Consider the following 19,711-nt stretch of genomic DNA (forward strand, 5'->3'; position numbering starts at 1 on the left):
AATAATGTAACTTGCAAACAAAGGTGGCCCTGATCTAGCTATACATATAATTATTTCTGTGTGCCTATAAGATGGTTGGCATTGTCAGCTCTCAGCCACTCGCCTATTTATTAAAGACCCTGTTCAGACGACACACTAAGCTATGTGGGCTAAGCATTTTGAGTTAAACATTGTGGCTTGGTGTGTTGTGTGAACCATGACTTAGTATGTTGTGTGAACTATTCCTAACCATGGTTGCTACATAACCATGTTTTAAACACACTCACTAACTATTTGCTGCAAAAGGGTTAGCAGCCTAACCATGGGTTAGTGAGTTGTTGTCTGAACAGGCCCAGTGCCATGTTTTGTCACCATGTGCAACTCGCTGCGGCTTTGTCTCAACCAAACCTTTCCTTGTGCATTTCGTGTCACTTCTAACATTCCATCCTGGTTTCCTTACCAAAGCCCCTCTGTTTCCCCCCAACCCCTGGCACAGGTACTCACTGTGTTTCTGCTGGCGTATTTGCCTCCTGGTCCATCTCACACCAGGCAACCACAGAATTGGGAATGGTGGAAGAGGCAGGGCATGTTTACAAGGATGGTATGAACATAGAGCTCGGTTGGTGGATTCCTGCATTCGGCAGGGGTGGTGGACCTGATGGCCTTATAGGCCCCTTCCATCTCTACTATTCTGTGATGCTATGCTCACACATTAACCCCTATAATAGATTATGACTATAATATTGTCCATACTTACCTGGGAGTAAGCTCCATTGACAACAGAACTTACTTTCAAGTAAATGTGCATAGGAATGGGTTGCACAGAATCCTGCGGTTGTCCAGATTGGTTTGTTAAACAACACAGTTCTAAATTCTGAGGCTATGACTCGGTTCACACAACACAGCCACCTCATTGTGGGTTAAATAACCCAAGATGAGCCAGCCATACCACACGAACCACCCCAAAGTAAAAAACAACAACATTCTGTTGAAGGAGAAGGCCCAGTTATATGCTATGCAAATATATTACATCCATTCTGCCTGTATGTACTTCTGTTTTTTTCACAATCCGGTCAGACAGCAACAAAAATGGAAACAGCAAACCTAGAATCTGGATTTAAATTGGTATCTGTTTATACTGGATGATTTCTAACAAACTTGTGAATGTTTAAAATATTTCTTATTGTACAATATAACAGATGGGGAAGTAGCCTTTATAATAGATAAGTCCAGTAAGCATCACAACTCCTGTTGTAGTTACTTGGGAAGGAAAACACAGATACCAGAGGTTGTGTGTTTATTTCAGGTTACAAGTAAAATACTTACATTGACATGCCTGATGTCAGAAGGATAGAGGCCTTTTCTGTTTAAATCAGAAGGCGGTGGCTTCATAAGTGACAAAAAAGATTATAACTGAACTATAGCCCTATGCTAATAGGATTATTTATATAAGACGCGACTGTAGTTTCTGCTCAACTAAACAATATCAAAAGACCAGTTTTCCTATTATTCGTTATTTTGTTTCTCCTAGCATATTTCAACCTCAGAGCACCCTTACAAGATGAAGATATGTATTTGGCATGCACATGCACTATTGCTGGGAGCAGGCAAACCTTTTCCATCAGAGCCCTCCTACTGGTACAGGTGATCTCCAGGACACTCCCTCCCACAAGGACTACCTCTCTGATGAAGGACCCCCTCAGAGCCAGGAATTTGGGACTGACCAAGACGTGCCAACCCTTTTTATCAGCCAATGCGGCTCTTCAGAGAGCCTACCTGTCCTCCGGATCACTCTGAGAGGGTGGATGGCTGCCCTGAATTTGCCACAGCGCAAGATCAGGCTCTGTCCATTCCACATACAAAAGCAGACTAGACTAGAATTTGGATCCCCACTGGCAATGGGACAGCAGGCTACTTTAGGGAGTGCAGGGCAGGCTGCATGGCCCACAACTCTGTTCTCCCAACACCTTGCTCCCTCCTCCTGCCTGTGGTGACTGCTTTACTCTGCCTAGTGGTAGGGCTGCCTTAAAGACTAACAAATGTGTGAAGTATTATGGAGGGTTTCAGAGTTATATACAGTACATTTGGGATGGGGGAAGAATTGCAAGAAGTGAGGTCAGAAGGAAATTTACAGTGCAGTAATTTACAGTGCAGCTGTTGCAGATAACAAACACCCTGCCACTAGGTAAACCAATTAACACATGTAGTGTGATAAAAATCCACCATCCCAATTCAAGCCTCTGGCAATGGAATTAAACCTGTTGATGAATTCTAACTTGGCAGTCTCTCGCTATAATCTCGCTTTGAAGTTCCTTTGCTCCACAATAACCACTTTCAGATCTGTGACAGGCGCCCTGGGAGACTGAAGCGTTCTGCCACTATTTCTGAATATTACCATTTCTGATGCCAGATTTGTGTCCGTTTCTTCTTTTGCCCTTTGTAGAATGAAGAAGGGCATTGCTGATAGAAGATGGTGTAGATCATATTGAAGATCAGCAAGTATATGAGTCCCTAATGGTGTGGGTGACATTATTAGATCCTCTAATAGTGTTTCCACAGTAGATATGGGGCCAGAGCTGACATCTGGGTTTATGGCAGGATCTGGTTCCTGTGTTTGTATTTTTGTTGTGTGTCCTTGCTAGTGAGTAGCTGTTTTACGTTGGGAGGCTGTCTATAAATAAAGAAAAGGCCAACCTGTGAGAGGGAGGTGTCATTGTCCAGGATGAGTAGTTGATCACTGATAATATGTTTAAGTTTTTAGCTGGGAACTTGGGAGCAGGAGAAGAGGGAGAGAAGAGGGAATTGATTTTCTTTCCTCCCACCTCCTCATCTTGCACTCCCAACACTTATCTATTTAATGCAGACTGTAAGATTTTGAGGCAGGGCTGGTGCTGTGAACAGCACCTACCACTTGGCTGACACGAAACAAATAAATGTGACATTAGTCAAGTTCAAGCTAACAAAAATGTTATTGCACAGTGGGTGATATTACTTAGCATGTATTGTTATATACCATTTCCCCTTATATTCCCAGAATGTTTTGCATACTTTATCTTAAAAATCTTTATAGTAACTTTGGAAGTTAGGTCACCACAGTACTTTATTTAATTTTAACTATTTTTATGCTGACTCTACCACAGAGTGGCACCATGATGGCTCAAAAAAGAGAAAAGCCTTAAAAATAACAATATAGACTGGGAAGGAACTGATAAAACCCTATCAAAGAAGCTATAAAATGAGATAAAATTTGCTGTCGCAAATAAAAACTGTGACCATAACTGAAGCCAGTGATGCAGACCATCAGCTAAAAGCTTAGTAAACCGCACAGCCCTTGGCTGGCACTAAAAGACACTAGATGAGGTTGCAGAATGGGAGATGTGACACTGCAGGGATATTGTGTCACCATTGGGCAGTCCAGCATGACAGCTCGTTCTGAAAAACATTTGGAGTTGGGGGGACAGTGTGGAGAAGGGCATACGTTTTGGCATGGCCCCACGCACATACCCAACTCATTCTGCTTGAGTGCTGCTCTATAGGGTCTGTGTGGCTTGCACCACATACCAGGCATTGAGTTGCAAATCCGTGCACTGTGCATCCCGCTGGGCTTCAGCATTTCAATTAGACCAAGCCCAGCCACAATAAGCAGCTTGTTAAATGGGGGCATGGTTTGCTTGTTGCGACACGTCAGATATGAGCAATCTGGGCGCTTGTCACTGCCCACTGGAATGCCGATAACCGCAATGGAATGTGCAGCCTTTTCGACAGAGGAAGGTAACCCATTGGGCTGTGTTTCCCAGGCTACTACTGTTGTGAGAATTGACTCGCCGTTGCCATGTACAGTCCCAGAAGAGAATTTGGCTCAAGGAATATATTATCTGAAAGACCATCTTCCTTCTGCTGAGTTTCAGTTGAGACATCTTTATATAGAGACTTGAAGTCTTCCCTGGAAGTGATCACCAAATGCTCATAGCCACCTCTGGTCCCTTGGAGGATGTTAAAAATAATTAGGAGGATAAATTAGGTCAACAGAGTGTAATTACAAAACTGGGATGCATTCCAAAGTACAGTAATTCATAGACTGGAGGGCTGTCGGGCAGGGGATGTAAAAACAAAGGAACCTGTGGCACTGTGGTGTCAGTTATTGGAGATCTATGGAGCTGGGATGATGTGAAAAAATTAAATAATACCCGGTATGTTCTGCTTCTGTAAAGCTATGAGTGTTCAGAAATGGAAAACAAGTGAGATAATTTACATGAGATACAATGGACGTGAGTCAATGGGTGCCCCCCAGCACAAGCACACACTGTCCCTCTCTCTCACACACACACTCACTCACACACATGCTCACATGCATGCTAAGTCAAGCACAATCACACCCTGTGGTGCATACAAATGTTAGAGCACACACACACACATGCAACCATCTTCCATCCTCGGGTAAATTTGTGCTTGTCCAGGGAATTAGGGTCAGCTCCAGACTTGTTTCTGTTTTACTTTTCTCTCTCCCCCCCCCTTTTCCCTTTCAGCCATTATGAGCAGCCAAAAGGTAGTCGAGAGTTCAAACACAGAAGCAAGGACTTCTAGATCATCTCATACGTACAATACAGATGCCTTCAGTACCCTTGGCACTGGCGAAGGAAGGACGTTCCAGACGAGAACCAACAGTTCTTCCATGTCTGCAGCACTAACAGGAAGCTCTTCATGGTACACTGAAAGGACCATAACTGGACATTTAGCCCGGCATTCATCTGCAGTGATGCGGAGAAGAAGAGCTGATATCTCACCAAGTACTGTGGATACTGCTGAGCTTGAAACCATAACTTTAAGGATACATTCTCCCGAGGCATCGGTTTCTTCACTTTCGTACAACAATCATCCGAGTAAGTTTTACCACCTAAAATGTCTGAATGCTTGGTTGGAAATGCTGAAATGGCAATGTTTACAGAATATGTCAGAATAAAAGGAGGTCAGAGAAGGCACAGAAAGATTTGAAAGAGTGGGGTCTCGCTTTATTAACTATTAGACATCCAAGTATAATATAAAGGTGTTGGGTAGTTTTTATATATTTTAATGATTACATTTCACATTTTTGTGGTTAGTCTTAATTGAAACAAAGTGGGTGGGGATCCAAATTGAATATGGGTTTTGCCAGAATTGGTGGGGCTGGAGAGGCTGCAGTGGGGAGAAGTTGGGAAAGTCCACTTCTTCCAGCCCAGTTGGAAGTACCTAAATCTGGATACAACCCAATGAAAGCTTGGCAGAGACGTCATGGAATAAAATCCTTCTAATGAGAAGAACTTGTGTGTTGCTCAGACAAGCAGAGGTACGAATAAGAGTAAAGCTGAACCCTGCAACCTCCATACATTGTTTCAAATCAAGAATTTTGCAAATCTTGAGCTTATTTCGCATAATTGATCCTGCTTCTGCTTTTCATGGGGATGAGCCAAGAGTTGAAGTGCCCCTTTTCCCTTCAACACTATAAAACCTGTTCAGGCTTAGAAAATTTCACAGATATTACCCACACATTTCCAAGCCTGTCTTCACAACCTTAGGGTCTAGTAACTTGCTTTATTAAAAACTCTGAAAATGGACATTCACAGAATGTTGGATTCTATACCGAGCACCAAATTCCAAGAGTGCAGACTACAGTCTTGAAATACACATACCTGTGTCTTTGAGGATTATAGTGGAGTCAAATGTAACAGTCTCCAGTGTAATCCTTAAAGACTGGAATTACTGGAATATATATCCAATAGTTGTTGTTTTAAAGCATTTTTGAATAGAGAAATGGCAGCAGGAAGTTGATTAGCCCTTTCCCTTCTGTGCATTTTCTGCTCTAAACTGATCCCTTCAAACTGGGGAGGGATACCTAAGTAGCCAAGCAGGGCAAGAGAATTTTGATCAGGATACCACTGGAGGGGAAAGGATTAAGCAGCTCCCTCTCCTGCCAGCCATGTTTGCACTTAAGTTTGCTTTTCATGTTAAAAAAGAAAAAAGGTTTGGAGATTGCTACCTTGTTACATCTAGCTTAGGTCCATGTACAATATCATTATGGTATGTCCTGGGCAATTCTTGACATCAAATATATTTCATTATGTATCAAAACATCTTTTTTTATTTATTTGTTTATTTCATTTGTATATCGCCCCATGGCTGAAGATCTCTGGGCAGTTTACATTGACTGTAACTATGTTTCCATAAGGTTTTCATATGTGAAGCCTGATGCAATTTAATTTTCTTGGGTGCCCCCACCCACCCATTTTCCAGCCATTCGGAACAGCCATCATATTGATAGCAGCTGGGATCCCAAGAGCAGAACATCCGGTTTGGACGCCAACAGCAGGGACACTTCAGAAACAATCAACAGAGGTGAAGAAATGACTTCACAGTTTCTTACAGATGGCATCACTGTGACTGATTTGGCAAGAAAAGACCCTGTTTCTCAGAAGGAAATCGCCACCTCTTCTGATCAAACCCAGTTCCCATCTGAAGCGACACGTTCAAGAGGAAGACGTAGCACGTCCAGTGTCACACAGATTCCTGATTCTTCATCGAAGATTGTGCTTACCCAGTCTTACTTTACTCCAAAGACTAGTACGTTGTTGGCTTTTCTAGTCCGTAGGATTGTTTTTTCATTAATTGCACACAGAGAAATAATAGTAATGTAGCTGCTTTAGAACTGGTTTACTGTAATGGCATATTTGCTGTGAGCCCGAAAGTCCCTGGTTCAAATCTTACTTCAGCAATGTAGGCAAGAACTTATTTCTCAGTTACAGCACCTTGCATCTCAGGTATGGAAATAATAATAATAATAAAAATAATAATAATAAGTTTATTTCTTATCTGCCTCTCCATTTTGATCGAGGCAGGGAACAACAATAAAACTGAATTAAAACATAATATACATCGTTACAAACATCCTAAAAAACATCCTAAAACATTCTAAAAACATCTTAATACCTACCTATTTTGCAGGGTTTTTAGAAGGATGTGTATGAAAGCTTTTAACATTCCAAAGTGCTCTGAACATGTAAACCATCAAAAATATTATTAATTTATAGAGGGAGCCTCCAGAGTGGATGAGATGAGTCACCACAGTGGTTTGAGGACTAGAGACTTGACAAGTTATTTAGCAATTGCAGCAGAAACTATGTGAATATTTGATGTGGATCAAAATAATTCCCCTGCTAGGTTAGATTAGTAGCCCATTCTGCCTACTGATGGTGGCCAGCAAGATAGACATAATGATGACATGTAGTATCAATTCACTATTGTTGATCATCTGCAGAGATAATATATTGATAATGAAAAGGAAGGTTGAAGTTTTGTAGCTAGCAATCACTGAAATACCTGTTTTCCACTCATAGGACAGCCAGTTAGAAAGGCGGCGGGGTGGGGGGCATGGCTCCTATATTTTAAATACTTTTATCCTGCTCCTCAGCCAAAAAAGGCTCCCGGAGTGGCTTATAATCAATCAGCAAAGAAGACAGTCCCTTCCCTCAGGCTTACAATCTAAAAAAGTCAAGACACACAAGGAAAAGGGGATGGGGAGGGAAGAGGGGGGAAGAGAGAGTAAAAAATTAAGTAGATTCAGCAGGGAAGGAGAAGTTGTGCAGAAGGAGATATTTGGGCAGGTACAAATTGTCATCAAAGACCGATTTTTCTCCTACGTAGTTTCTAAATGCACAGGATCCTGTCATTCTTTGCATCTGTATCCCCACTCCCATCCATTGCAAACACAGGAAGAATATTTGTAATATCTGATGGCTCCATGAATTAGTGGACAAAGTCATCCTGTAGCTGAGGAAATTCTTACAGACTACTGTGGATTTTTAAATGACCAAATGGGGGCAGGCTTCACAGAAAGGTAATGTGTATTTCAGTATAATGTGCCAAAGAGGTAGATATTTTGCGATGGAAGATTGCTTTGATCAGCAGGAACCTTAGTGAAAAAGCTCCATTACCTCTTTTCCATAGCAATAATTACAATTTTAAAAACAGCAGCCTCACTAGAAGAAAATTAACAAAAGGGGCCATAGAAGAGCTTCCTTTTTCTTCAAGGGTTTTGCAGAAAGAGAAAATGTATCTTCTACAGACAGGACTACGACTCCAACTGCGAATCTGGGTGGGGCCCAAAGGCCTTTACTTTACTGCCAATAGTAACTGCTTTCAGCCTATAGGAAGTATTTAGTGGGTTATCTATGTTATTGATTATTGGCAGTGTGTTGTGACATATTAGTTTTAATATGTATTGGTTTGTCCTAGATAATGCTCTGCTTTTATTATTGTGAGCTGTCATGGGGGCCTACTTGGGATATACATAAATGCAATAAATGAAATCGGGGGTGGGATTCAGCAGGGCAAGCAAAACCAAGTTTTTCTTCCAACAGCTGTTGACTTTCTATCGTCATAAATTGTGAGCTGCTAACAATATAATAGCTCACACTAAAATAACGTTTTCAATCTATAGATTAGATCCAGACTTAATCATGTTTAGGATAGACCCATTGACATCAATGGAACTTAAGTTAGTTGATTTCATTGGGTCTACTCTAAGCATGACTAAGCCTGAATCCAACCACATGTGTCAAAATGTATTTATTTTATTTATTTATTATTTTATTTAATTACATTTATATACCGCCCCACAGCCGAAGCTCTCTGGGCGGTTTACAACATTTAAAAATAGTAAACATTAAAAGTATACAATTTAAAAAACAACAACACACACACACACATAAAAACAGTATAAAAACAACAGTATCCATTTAAAAACAACAATTGTGGGGTCCATTAAAAACAAACTTAACGTTGTTAAATGCTGTTAAAATGCTGTTAAAAATGCCTGGGAGAAGAGAAAAGTCTTGACCTGGCGCCGAAAAGATAACAATGTTGGCGCCAGGCGAGCCTCATCGGGGAGATCATTCCACAGTCGGGGGGCCACCACTGAAAAGGCCCTCTCCCTTGTTGCCATCCTCCGAGCTTCCCTTGGAGTAGGCACTCGGAGGAGGACCTTAGATGTTGAGCGCAGTGTACGGGTAGGTTCATGTCGGGAGAGGCGTTCCATCAGGTATTGTGGTCCCAAGCCATGTAGGGCTTTATAGGTTAAGACCAGCACCTTGAATTGGGCTCGGAAACATATAGGCAGCCAATGCAAGCGGGCCAGAATCGGTGTTACATGCTCAAACCTCCCTGTTCCAGCTATCAATCTGGCCGCCGCATTTTGCACAAGCTGCAGCTTCCGGACTGTCTTCAAAGGCTGCCCCATGTAGAGGGCATTGCAGTAATCTGATTTGGAAGTTACCAGAGTATGGACAACTGAAGCTAGGTTATCCCTGTCCAGATAGGGGCGTAGCTGGGCCACCAACCGAAGTTGGTAGAAAGCACTCCGTGCCACCGAGGCCACCTGAGCCTCAAGTGACAAAGATGGTTCTAGGAGAACCCCTAGATGTAATAGGTATACTAACTCCTATGTGTTCGTTTTCATAGATACAACTAGTACTTGGTCAATATAAAACTGATATCTGTTTCTATTGAGTTGGGGTGTATGTCACAGAGTTTGAATAGTGCTGAGAACTAAGGCAGCCTTATTTGGGCTGAGAAGAGTCTCAAGGACTGTTAAGAAGCATCTCAGTTCCCCTCTCTTCCTTTCTGTTTCCTCTCCCTTCTATATTCCTCTTCCATTAGTGGAGCCCTCATTTAGCTAGAGTAGGGTTCCTAGCCCACAGATCTACACTAAGCAGGATATAACACTTTGAAAACGTTTTGAAGACTGTATGGGGAGTGTGTCCTGGGCCTCAACAGTTGTCACTACTGTTATAAACCATTTTAAAGCAGTAGTGTAGAAAACATGGGTATATTTTGCCATTTCAGTTGCTTCCACAGCAATTCTATTTCTTTCAAGTTGTAACCTTTTGTTCACTCACTCTTTACAGAGCTTCTGTGTCAGGGCGGCCCACTGCATTAAAGTAGAAGAAATATAGCTTATCAGAAACTTATAAGATCAGTTATATGGACATATGTATGATTTGTGCTTTCTCGTGATCTCATTCATTCTGTACTGTTATATCAATTATTAACAGATATTTTAAAAATGCTTCATAGCAGCTATTTTACTGCCACCTCTTCTAAATTTAAAGGGTTCCTAGAAAGATTTTAAGCCATGACTTCTTTCCAAGTGTTCATTATTTTTATCAGACTGGGGGTGGGAAAATTAATTGGTTCTCCATGAGATGTTATGAATTTAATTATACGAATAAAATTTGTGATAGGCTTTTCAACACACGCTTTCAGAACTTACCTAAGTACCCACTGTTTTTCCCCTCCAGCTATTGAAGACACTGGTCAGGCGAGGAGCAGCACAAATACAGATAGAAGTATTTCCAGTTCTCGCACGGACAGTGCATCTGTTTCAGATCTATCCGACAGTGATAGAGAAAGCCCATTACGAACTTTAAGAGATCTCAGCAGTTCACGTAAAGTAACTCAAATATTCACAACCTCTAGCAATGAACTTTCTAGCTCTTCAGACCTCAGTGATTCTTATATGCTAACTCCACGACAAAATGGACACCTGGATTTGTCACCAGGGCACCCATCTTTCACTGAGGATATAACTGAAGTATCAGTTACACATTCCCAGGCTCCCTCAGAAATAAGAGGTAAAAGATTTTCTCCTTTTTTCTTCCAGGTTTCAGAGCAGTTTCCCTAGCCAGGTATAGAGATAAAAGCAAACTATTCATGTGATAGAAAAAAAGAAGAGAAAAAGAACAAATAGATTATAGCTAGGAGGACAAACTACTAAGGCATTTGGGAATGAAACTGACTAAAACATGGAGGATTTATGTAAGGGCAATTATGTCATTCTTTAAAGAAGTACTGTCATTTTTATTATACTGGGGAAAGTTGAAGCTATCAGTGGTGAGGTTTGGTTTTGGAAAGATATCAGCAATAAAGATAGTACTGATGTCAAAGTTAAATTTCCTATTATTATACTTCCCCCATGTATGGAGCCACTTTCTGTATGACATGGGGAAATGCCTCCATCATGTCACCCGCCAACCCAACTTTATATGCCAAGCACAATCCGCCAGACAGAAGGACACCAGAGAACCCTCTATAGCAGCCGCCACTATAGCGCCAGCAGTAGCAGAACAGGAACAAAGTTCAAGGCAATGATACACACAGAGGTTCAATCTCTTTCTATGATTTACAAACACAACTAACCACTCTTTTGATTGACCATCACACAAAATTTCAGGTTGTTTTCATTATATGGATTTTGATCCAGGACATCTTTGCCAAATTTTCATTGGCTGGATCCAGGTTTAGGTACTTGCAACTGGGTTGGCAGTAGTGGGCTTTTTGAACCTCTGCTCTCTACAGCAATTTTTCTAGCCGTCCCCCATGCTACTTAGAGGGCTGGGGGACCCCTCTGAATGGGGTGAGCTTGTCCCTTACATATTATAAATACAGGTGGGTGTTTTATAGCATTATAGGGCCCGCTATAATGCTCTCCCTTCCAAGTTCAAAGAAGGCAGATATCAAGGAATTCCAGTCCCCCAAAGGTTATGCCCATATGGTTCAGGTGAGATAGAGACATCCTCTCATGTGCTTTTACACTGCTCGTTCTACTCAGAGGCCCGGTCAGGCTTAATCCAACCTCTACTACAGGACTTTCCAGGTAACACTGAAGAATTTTATACCAAGTTTCTCCTTGCAGATAGAAACCCCTCAGTTACTTATAAGGTTGCTAAATTCTGCCACTTGGCTATAGGGACACGTCATAACCTATTAACCTCGGAGAACTGTTAAATCTCTGGGAGATGGGATCTAAGGATCTGTACTATTTTGTATGGTTCCTGTTGCTGGATTAAAGTTGTGCTGGTCTTGGACCGTAATAAAATGATTTGAATTTGGGGTGAGCTTGTGGTACAGGAGATAAGGGAGATCCCCCAAAAGTGGGGGAGGTGCTTTCTGTGACTGGATTTCCATTCACACAATATGCCTCCACAAACTCTGTATCCAACCCATTGTTTATATTAAACTGACGGGTCAAATTAACCTGTTTTTTTATTATTAGAACTGTATGAACATAATTATGGAAAGAAATGTTTTGATGCTCCCTCATTACATGCAGGTGGCACACCTAATTTCTGTTATTGTGTTTTAGCTGCAGAGGACAGTGGTCAGCTGTGGAGTAGCACAAATACAGACAGAAGTCTTTCCAGTTCTCACACAGACAGTGTGTCTGTTCCAGATCTATCTGACAGAGCTGGAGAGAGGACATTACGAACTCTAAGAGACATCAGCAGTTCACATAATGTAACACAAATATTCACAACTTCTAGCAAAGAAACCCCCAGCTCTTCAGGCTATCCTTCTTATGTGTGGACTCCACAACAGAACGGACAAACAGATTTATCACCAGGGCACCCTCCTTTCACTGAGGATATAACTGAGGCAGCAGTTACACATTCCCAAGCTTCTTCAGATACAAGAGGTAAAAGATTATATCCTCTTTTCTTCCAGATTTCAGAGCACAATTTCCCTTGTTTGGTATAAAGATAAAAGCAAAGTGTTATGGATGATTAAAGAAAAAAAATAGTTTATCACTATCAGTGTTGTTGTTTGGTTTTTGAAGGATATTGGCAGTCAAAGTTACATTTCCTATTATCCTGTTGACACTGGCCAGTCTCTCTGAGGCCTTGTTCAGCACCTCACCGACTTTGACAGAACCCACATAATGCACCCCATGTATCATGTACAGTTCTCTGTCTCTTATGAGTTCTTACTTGAATAAAATGAAGCATCAATGTGAATCTATCACGACGCAGAACAAAACCAGAACTAATTTTGAAAGCATTTTCAAAATTACATTTGAGAACTACAAGTTCAATCGCAGCTTTTAAAGCTCAGCTAAAAACTTTTCTTTTTCCTAAAGCTTTTAAAACTTGATTTGTTCTGACTTTTATACTGCCTGTTTGGTGCATTCTCTTCCCCTCCTTATTGTTTTATTATGATTTCATTAGAATGTAAGCCTATGCGGCAGGGTCTTGCTATTTACTGTTTTACTCTGTACAGCACCATGTACATTGATGGTGCTATATAAATAAATAATAATAATAATAATAATAATAAAGCCAATTTTAGTCTCATGATTTAGTAAAAAGAATTGATGGAAAAAATGAACTTTTCCTCTTTACAAAGTTTTAATCTGACTCTTCATTATTTTATCCGTCTGCACCCTCCCCCAATAATTAATGTTTTCCATTATATCTGTACAAATATAATTATGGAAGACAATTTGTGATACTCTTTCAATACATGCAGATGGCATATTTAATTTTGTACTGTTGTGTTTCAGCTGTAGAAGACAGTCGTCTGATGAGAAGCAGTTCAAATACAGAGAGAATGCTTTCCAGTTCTCACATGGACAGTGCGTCTGTTTCAGATCTAGCTGACAGAGACGAAGAGAAAACATTACAAACTCTAAGAGACATCAGCAGTTTTCATAACGCAACACAAATGTCCATCATGGCTAATACTAAAATCCCCAGCTCTACAGACTTTGCTGATTCTTCTTATGTGTGGACTTCAGAACAGAAGAGACGAATGAATTTGTCACCAGGGAACACTGATCTCACTCAGTCAGCAGTTACATATTCTCAGGCTCCTTCAGAAATGACAGGTAAAAGATGAAGATCTCTTCATTTGTTCCAGATTTCAGAGCAGCATTATGCTTTTCTGGTTTAAAGATAAAACTAAAATGTTAGCAATGGATATAAAAAAGAAGAAGCGGGGAGAGAGAAAGCAGACAAGTTATAGTTCAAAAAAGTAACCACTAAGGCATTTGGGCATGGAGCTGATTAGAAATGTGCAGGATTTATATAAGAACATAAGTTACTCTTTAAAAAGGTATTTTTTTTCATTGGTGGAACAATAGGGAAAGATAAGGCTATTTGTGGTATATGTTTTTGTTTTTAAGGATAGTATTAAATATGATACTAATGCCAAATTTAAATTTCCTATTACAATTTATTCTGATTAGATTACAAAACACTCAGATGAATAAATGACAGTGATTATTGAGAAAGTAATGTCTAGGGGGGATTAAACTGTGGATAAAAGCACAAGTAATTCAAGATGAGAGTAGCCCTTCTTTTCCTGATATTAGAGTATAATATCAATTCAATAACACTAACTATAGTACAATGGATTCTCAGTTGATATTCTGAATTGTCAATTTACTTGTAATGGAATCAGCATTATTATGGGATAATAGATTTCTAAAAGAAGTTAAAAACATGGGGGTTGCTTTAGAATATGGGATAGGTATTAAATTCATTTGAACCTGCCAAAAACTCCAGTAGTCCCAGTAATAGATGAACGTGATTTTAGCACTGAGCAAGAAAAAATGAACATCTTAAAAAAGAGAAGTTATATTTAATATTATTAACAATCTTTACTGCAATATCCACAAGTGTTAATTGTTGATAATATAGTTCCTGTGCAGAGATAAAAGGCTAAAATGAGTGGTACTAATCCTCTCTAGTATAGTATGAATATTTTAAAATGAGGATATAGTTCTACTCTTTTAGAGCAAAACCATGTGTTTAAGAATCTTAACACACCTTACACTAAGTCACTATAACTTAGTCAGGAGTCCATGCAGTCCCACCACAAAGGCACTCCAAATGTCATAAAAAATAGCAACTCCAACAGCCATTCCCTCAGGATGCATGCCAACATCTCCAAGTCTCCACTAGCCATGGAGTGGCATACTAATACTACCACTCCCTGTATGACACAGGGAATGCCTCCATATTGTCATCTGCCAAGTCCACTTTGTATACCAAGCACAATCCTCCAGTCAGAAGGACACAGAGAACTTTCTATAGCAGCAGCCACTATAGTGTAAGCAGTAACAGAACAGGAGCAAAATTCTAGGCAACATTACACACAGGGGTTCAACTCTTTTCTAAGATTTATACATACAACTAACCACCCTTTTGACTGGCCAACATACAAAACATTCCAGGATGTGCTCATTATAAGGATTTGATCCAGGACACCTTTGCCAAGTTTTCATTGGTTAGATCCAGATTTAGGTATCCAGTCACCCCCCCCCCCCCAAATGCTACACAGAGGTCTGGGGAAACTTACTAAATGGGGTAAGCTTGTGGTACAAGGGGAAGGGGAGATCCCCCAAAAGTGGAGAGTAAAATTAACTTGTTTCTGATTAGAACTGTATAAATGTAATTATGGAAAGTAATGTTTTGATGTTCTTTCAGTACATGCAGGTGGCACACCTTGGACAGTGCCAACATTGATTTCATTTCAACGCCAAGTAAAAACATGGCTTTTTAACAAAGCCTTTGATGGTTAAACTCACTGGCACATTGTTTTAACTGTTTTAACTGTATCTATTGCTTTTAAATTATATATTGTTTTAACTTGGATCATGGTTTAATTTGTTTTTAACTGTGTATATTTATTGTTTTATACTGTATGTTTTTATCTGTACGCCGCCCTGAGATCTTAGTGATATAGGGCAGGATATAAATATTTTAAATAAATAAATAAATAAATTCCTACTATTGTGTTTTAGCTGCAGAAGACAGTGGTCAGCTGTGGAGTAGCACAAATACAGAGAGTATTTCCAGTTCTCACACAGACAGTGTGTCTGTTCCAGATCTATCTGGCAGAGCTGGAGAGAGGACATTACGAACTTTAAGAGATACAAGCAGTTCACATAACATAACACAAATATTCACAACCTCTAGTAATGAAATCCCCAGCTCTTCAGGCCTCACTGCTCCTTCTTATGTGTGGACTCCACAACTGAACGGGCAAACGAATTTGTCACCAGATGACCATGATTTCACCGAGGAAGTAGTTACACTTTCCCAGGCTGCTTCAGAATCAACAGGTAAAAGATGAAGATCTAATCTTTTGTGCCAGATTTCAGAGCAATTGTCTGGAATAGAGATAAAACCAAAGTGTTAGGAATGAATATAAAAGAAGAAGAGAAAAAAGATCAGGTAGATTATAGCTAGAAAGACAAAGTCCTAAGGGATTTCAGCATAAAACTGACTGAAGACATGTGGAATTTATCTCAGAATGTCCCTCTTTATTTTTATAACAGTTGGGAAATTTAAAGTGATATGTTGCGGAGTCATGATTCACACAATATGCTCAGCCATAATGTTTAGCTCAAACTGATTAACTACCATGCTTAGCGTGTCATCTGAACAGGGTCATTATAAGAATTTTAATCCATGATATTTTTGCTAGGCTTTCATTATTTTCAGTAGACTGAACAGAAAAGTAACTTGTTTGTTATTAGATCTGTATGAATGCAATTATTGGAAGACATGTTACAATACTCTCTGGGTACTTGCAGGTGGTAGATCTTATTTCCTACTGTTGTATTTCAGCTGTAGAAGACATTGGTCAGCCAAGGACCAGTTCAAATACAGACAGAAGTATTTCCAGTTCTCACATGGACAGTGCATCTATTCCAGTTCTATCTGACAGAGGTAGAGAGAGGACATTACGAACTGTAAGAGACATCAGCAGTTCATATAATGTAACTCAAATATTCACAACCTCTGGCAATGAAATCTCCAGCTCTTCAGGCCTTACTGATTCTTCTTATGCGTGGCCCCCAGGACAAACCAGAAAAATGGATTTGTCATCAAGGAATCCTGAATTCACTGAGGCAGCAGTTACACTTTCCGAGGCTCGTTCAGAAACAATAGGTAAAAGATGAAGTTTTCCTCTTTTATTCCAGATTTCAGAGCATAGTTTAACTTGTCTTGTATAATGATAAAACCAAAATGTTAACAATGAATATTTAAAAAGGCGATAAAGAACAGAATATAGCTAGAAGAACAAACTACTAAGGGATTTGAAGATAATGCTGACTAAAACATGTGGAATGTATATAAGAATAACATCTTTTTTAAAAAGTAGAATTTTCATTTTTATAATAGTGGGGAAATTTAAAGAATTATGTTGTGTTTAGATTTGTTTTTGAGGGATATCGCCAGTACATGGTACTGATGCTAAGATTACATTTACTATTTAAATCTCTTCTGATTATATTTAAAATTAATAAACATCAGAGACAGTTGCGAAAATAACATATAAGGTGATTTTGTCATAGCAGAAATAATATGCACTATCAGGAGCACACAAATTTTGTTGAGTAATTAATGGGGTTTCTGTAAACAACCACTGATTGGTGATCAGAGGTTGTCAGCATGGCATGCAAACCCAGACTAATGGATTGTTAAGGGGATAAACAAACCAGCAGTTAAGCCATGGTTTGTTGTTGGATTAACTGCTCGATTATTTAGCCCCTAAACAACTCATTGGTCCTGGTTCATAAGTCATGCTGACAATTTCTGGGCATGCTGATCAGAGGCTGTTTACAGAAAATGGAAGCACCTTGTGTGCAGTATGCATCCCTGCAAGTCATGTGTTAATTGAACCACGATTTGCTGCAGAATGCAACCATGACATGCAAACAGCGCTATAGTGAATTTAAGACTAAAACAAATGGTACTAATCATGACTATGTTCTAATTAAGACTTACTTGTACTCTTTTTTTCAGACAGTCAATATGTCTTTAAAAATCTTAACAACTTTTCAGTAAGTGATAATAATAGCAATACAGTTTCAAAGAGCTATACATTTTTCATGGAATACAAATGTGAATTTAAACATTAAATAATATATAGTAAATTCGGCTAAGATATTGGTGAGGCTACAGCTATGCATCTTATTGAATATTTGTAAAAAAATATAAAAGAGGGCAATTGTTTCTAATTAAGTATGGATGTTAGAGATAACTGTTTTTATTTATTTAGAAGATGTCTGGATTGCCCCTCTATTTGATGTAGAAATAAAAACATTTTTAAAAAATCACCTCTCCAGATGTTTTATCACTCAACAAATCTTAAATAAAATAAATGAAAAAGTAGTCCAAATTGATGGAAATCAAATTTGGGGATTTAACATATACCAAGGATAAAGTATTCTTCAGTGAAAGAGTTGGTCTTATATATGATAGCACCTCAGTTATTTCGGATAGGCTCTGAACACAAACAAAATCTCCAGCTCTTAAGGTCATGGCTTGATGAAATATGGCCCGATCTACACCAAGCAGGATATGACACTTTGAAAATGGTTTGAAAACTGTATATGGAGCATGTCCTGGCCCCCAAAAGTGGTCACTACTGTTATAAACCGTTTTAAAGGAGTAGTGTAGATCCTGCCTATGACAAAATTAACATGCTACATGCAAGTGAAAGAAAAAAGAAGAGTTGAATTCTTCTATTTAAAATGTGATGACTTGTATTAATACAAATTAATACTTTGCCATCTTTGCTGGAAAAAAATGAATGGTGTTTGGAAAATTTAACTTTTCCTCATGTAAAATCATGGAAGTTACAGTAATTTGTGATACTCTTTCAGCACATGTAGATGGTACACCTAATTTCCTACTCTTGTGTTTCAGCTGTAGAAGACAGCAGTCAGATGAGAAGCAGCTCAAATACAGAGAGAATGCTTTCCACTTCTCACACGAACAGTGTGTCTCATTCAGGTCTATTTGACAGAGATGAAGAGAGGACCCTACAAACTCTAAGAGACGTCAGCAGTTCTCATAAAGCAACACAAATGTCCACCACGGCTAATTCTGAAATCCCCAGGTCTACAGATTTTTCTAATTCTTCTCATGTATGGACTGCAGTACAGAACAGACAAATGAATTTGTCATCAGGGAACACTGATTTCACGGAGTCAGCAGTTACATATCCTCAGGCTCCTTCAGAAATAACAGGTAAAGAATGAAAATCTCCCCATGCATTCCAGATTTCAGAGCATAGTTTCATTTGCTTGATGTGAGGAATGAATAGAAAAAAAGAGAGTATAAGAACAGATAGATTATATCTAGAAGCTCAAACTACTAAGACATTTGGGCATGAAGCTGACTAAAATGAGCAGGATTTATGTAAAAACAATTTTGTGTCACTTTTTAATGAAGTACCTTCATTTTTATACAAGTTGGGAAAATAAAGCTGTGGTGTTTGATTTCTGAAAGATATCGGCAGTAAAGTGTGGCACTCATATCAAAATTAAATTTTCTATTTCAGTCTTTTCTGATTCACAATAAAAATAATGGGGGAAATGAACATTTATAAAATATTCATCTGAGGATTCCTTATTTGTACCCATCTGCATCCCCTCCCAAAAACAAATTAATGTTTTCCATTAGATCTGTATGAATATAATTATGGAAGAAAATTTGTGAGACTGTATTTTGTGTTTCAGCTGAAGAAGACAGTGGGCAGATGAGAAGCAGTTCAAATACAGAGAGAATGCTTTCCAGTTCTCACATGGACAGTGCATCTGTTTCAGGCCTATCAGACAGAGATGAAGAGAGGACCCTACAAACTCTGAGAGACACCAGCAGTTCTCATAAAGCAACACAAATGTCCAGCACGGCTAATTCTAAACCCCCCAGCTCTACAAATTTTGCTGATTCTACTTATGTGTGGACTGCAGTACAGACCAAACAAATGAATTTGGCACCCGAAGACTCTGATTCCACTGAAACCGCAATTATACATTCTCAATCTCCTTCAGAAATAACAGGTAAAGAATTAAGATCTCATTTGTTGCAGATTTTAGAGCACAGTTTCACTTGTCTGGTGTAAAGCA

At 39.3% G+C, this 19,711-nt stretch overlaps 1 protein-coding gene across 5 annotated transcripts in view; it reads left to right on the forward strand.

Annotated features, from left to right (window-relative positions):
- Positions 1–4,510: 4,510 nt before the first annotated feature.
- The window catches only part of HEG1 (heart development protein with EGF like domains 1), a 49,058-nt gene continuing 33,857 nt past the window's right edge, over positions 4,511–19,711 (forward strand). For 2 of the 5 annotated variants that reach the window (XM_063116650.1, XM_063116653.1), the window contains exons 1-8: positions 4,511–4,859; positions 10,308–10,640; positions 12,152–12,481; positions 13,346–13,669; positions 15,590–15,910; positions 16,419–16,742; positions 18,507–18,830; positions 19,322–19,645. In XM_063116650.1, the coding sequence (XP_062972720.1) occupies positions 4,511–4,859; positions 10,308–10,640; positions 12,152–12,481; positions 13,346–13,669; positions 15,590–15,910; positions 16,419–16,742; positions 18,507–18,830; positions 19,322–19,645 (2,629 nt within the window). The remainder of the gene's footprint in view (positions 4,860–10,307; positions 10,641–12,151; positions 12,482–13,345; positions 13,670–15,589; positions 15,911–16,418; positions 16,743–18,506; positions 18,831–19,321; positions 19,646–19,711) is intronic. The other 3 variants (XM_063116651.1, XM_063116652.1, XM_063116654.1) reach the window with 3 other exon arrangements.

The sequence above is a fragment of the Elgaria multicarinata genome, chromosome 2 (genome assembly GCF_023053635.1).
Source record: "Elgaria multicarinata webbii isolate HBS135686 ecotype San Diego chromosome 2, rElgMul1.1.pri, whole genome shotgun sequence".
NCBI classification, from domain to species: Eukaryota; Metazoa; Chordata; class Lepidosauria; order Squamata; family Anguidae; genus Elgaria; species Elgaria multicarinata.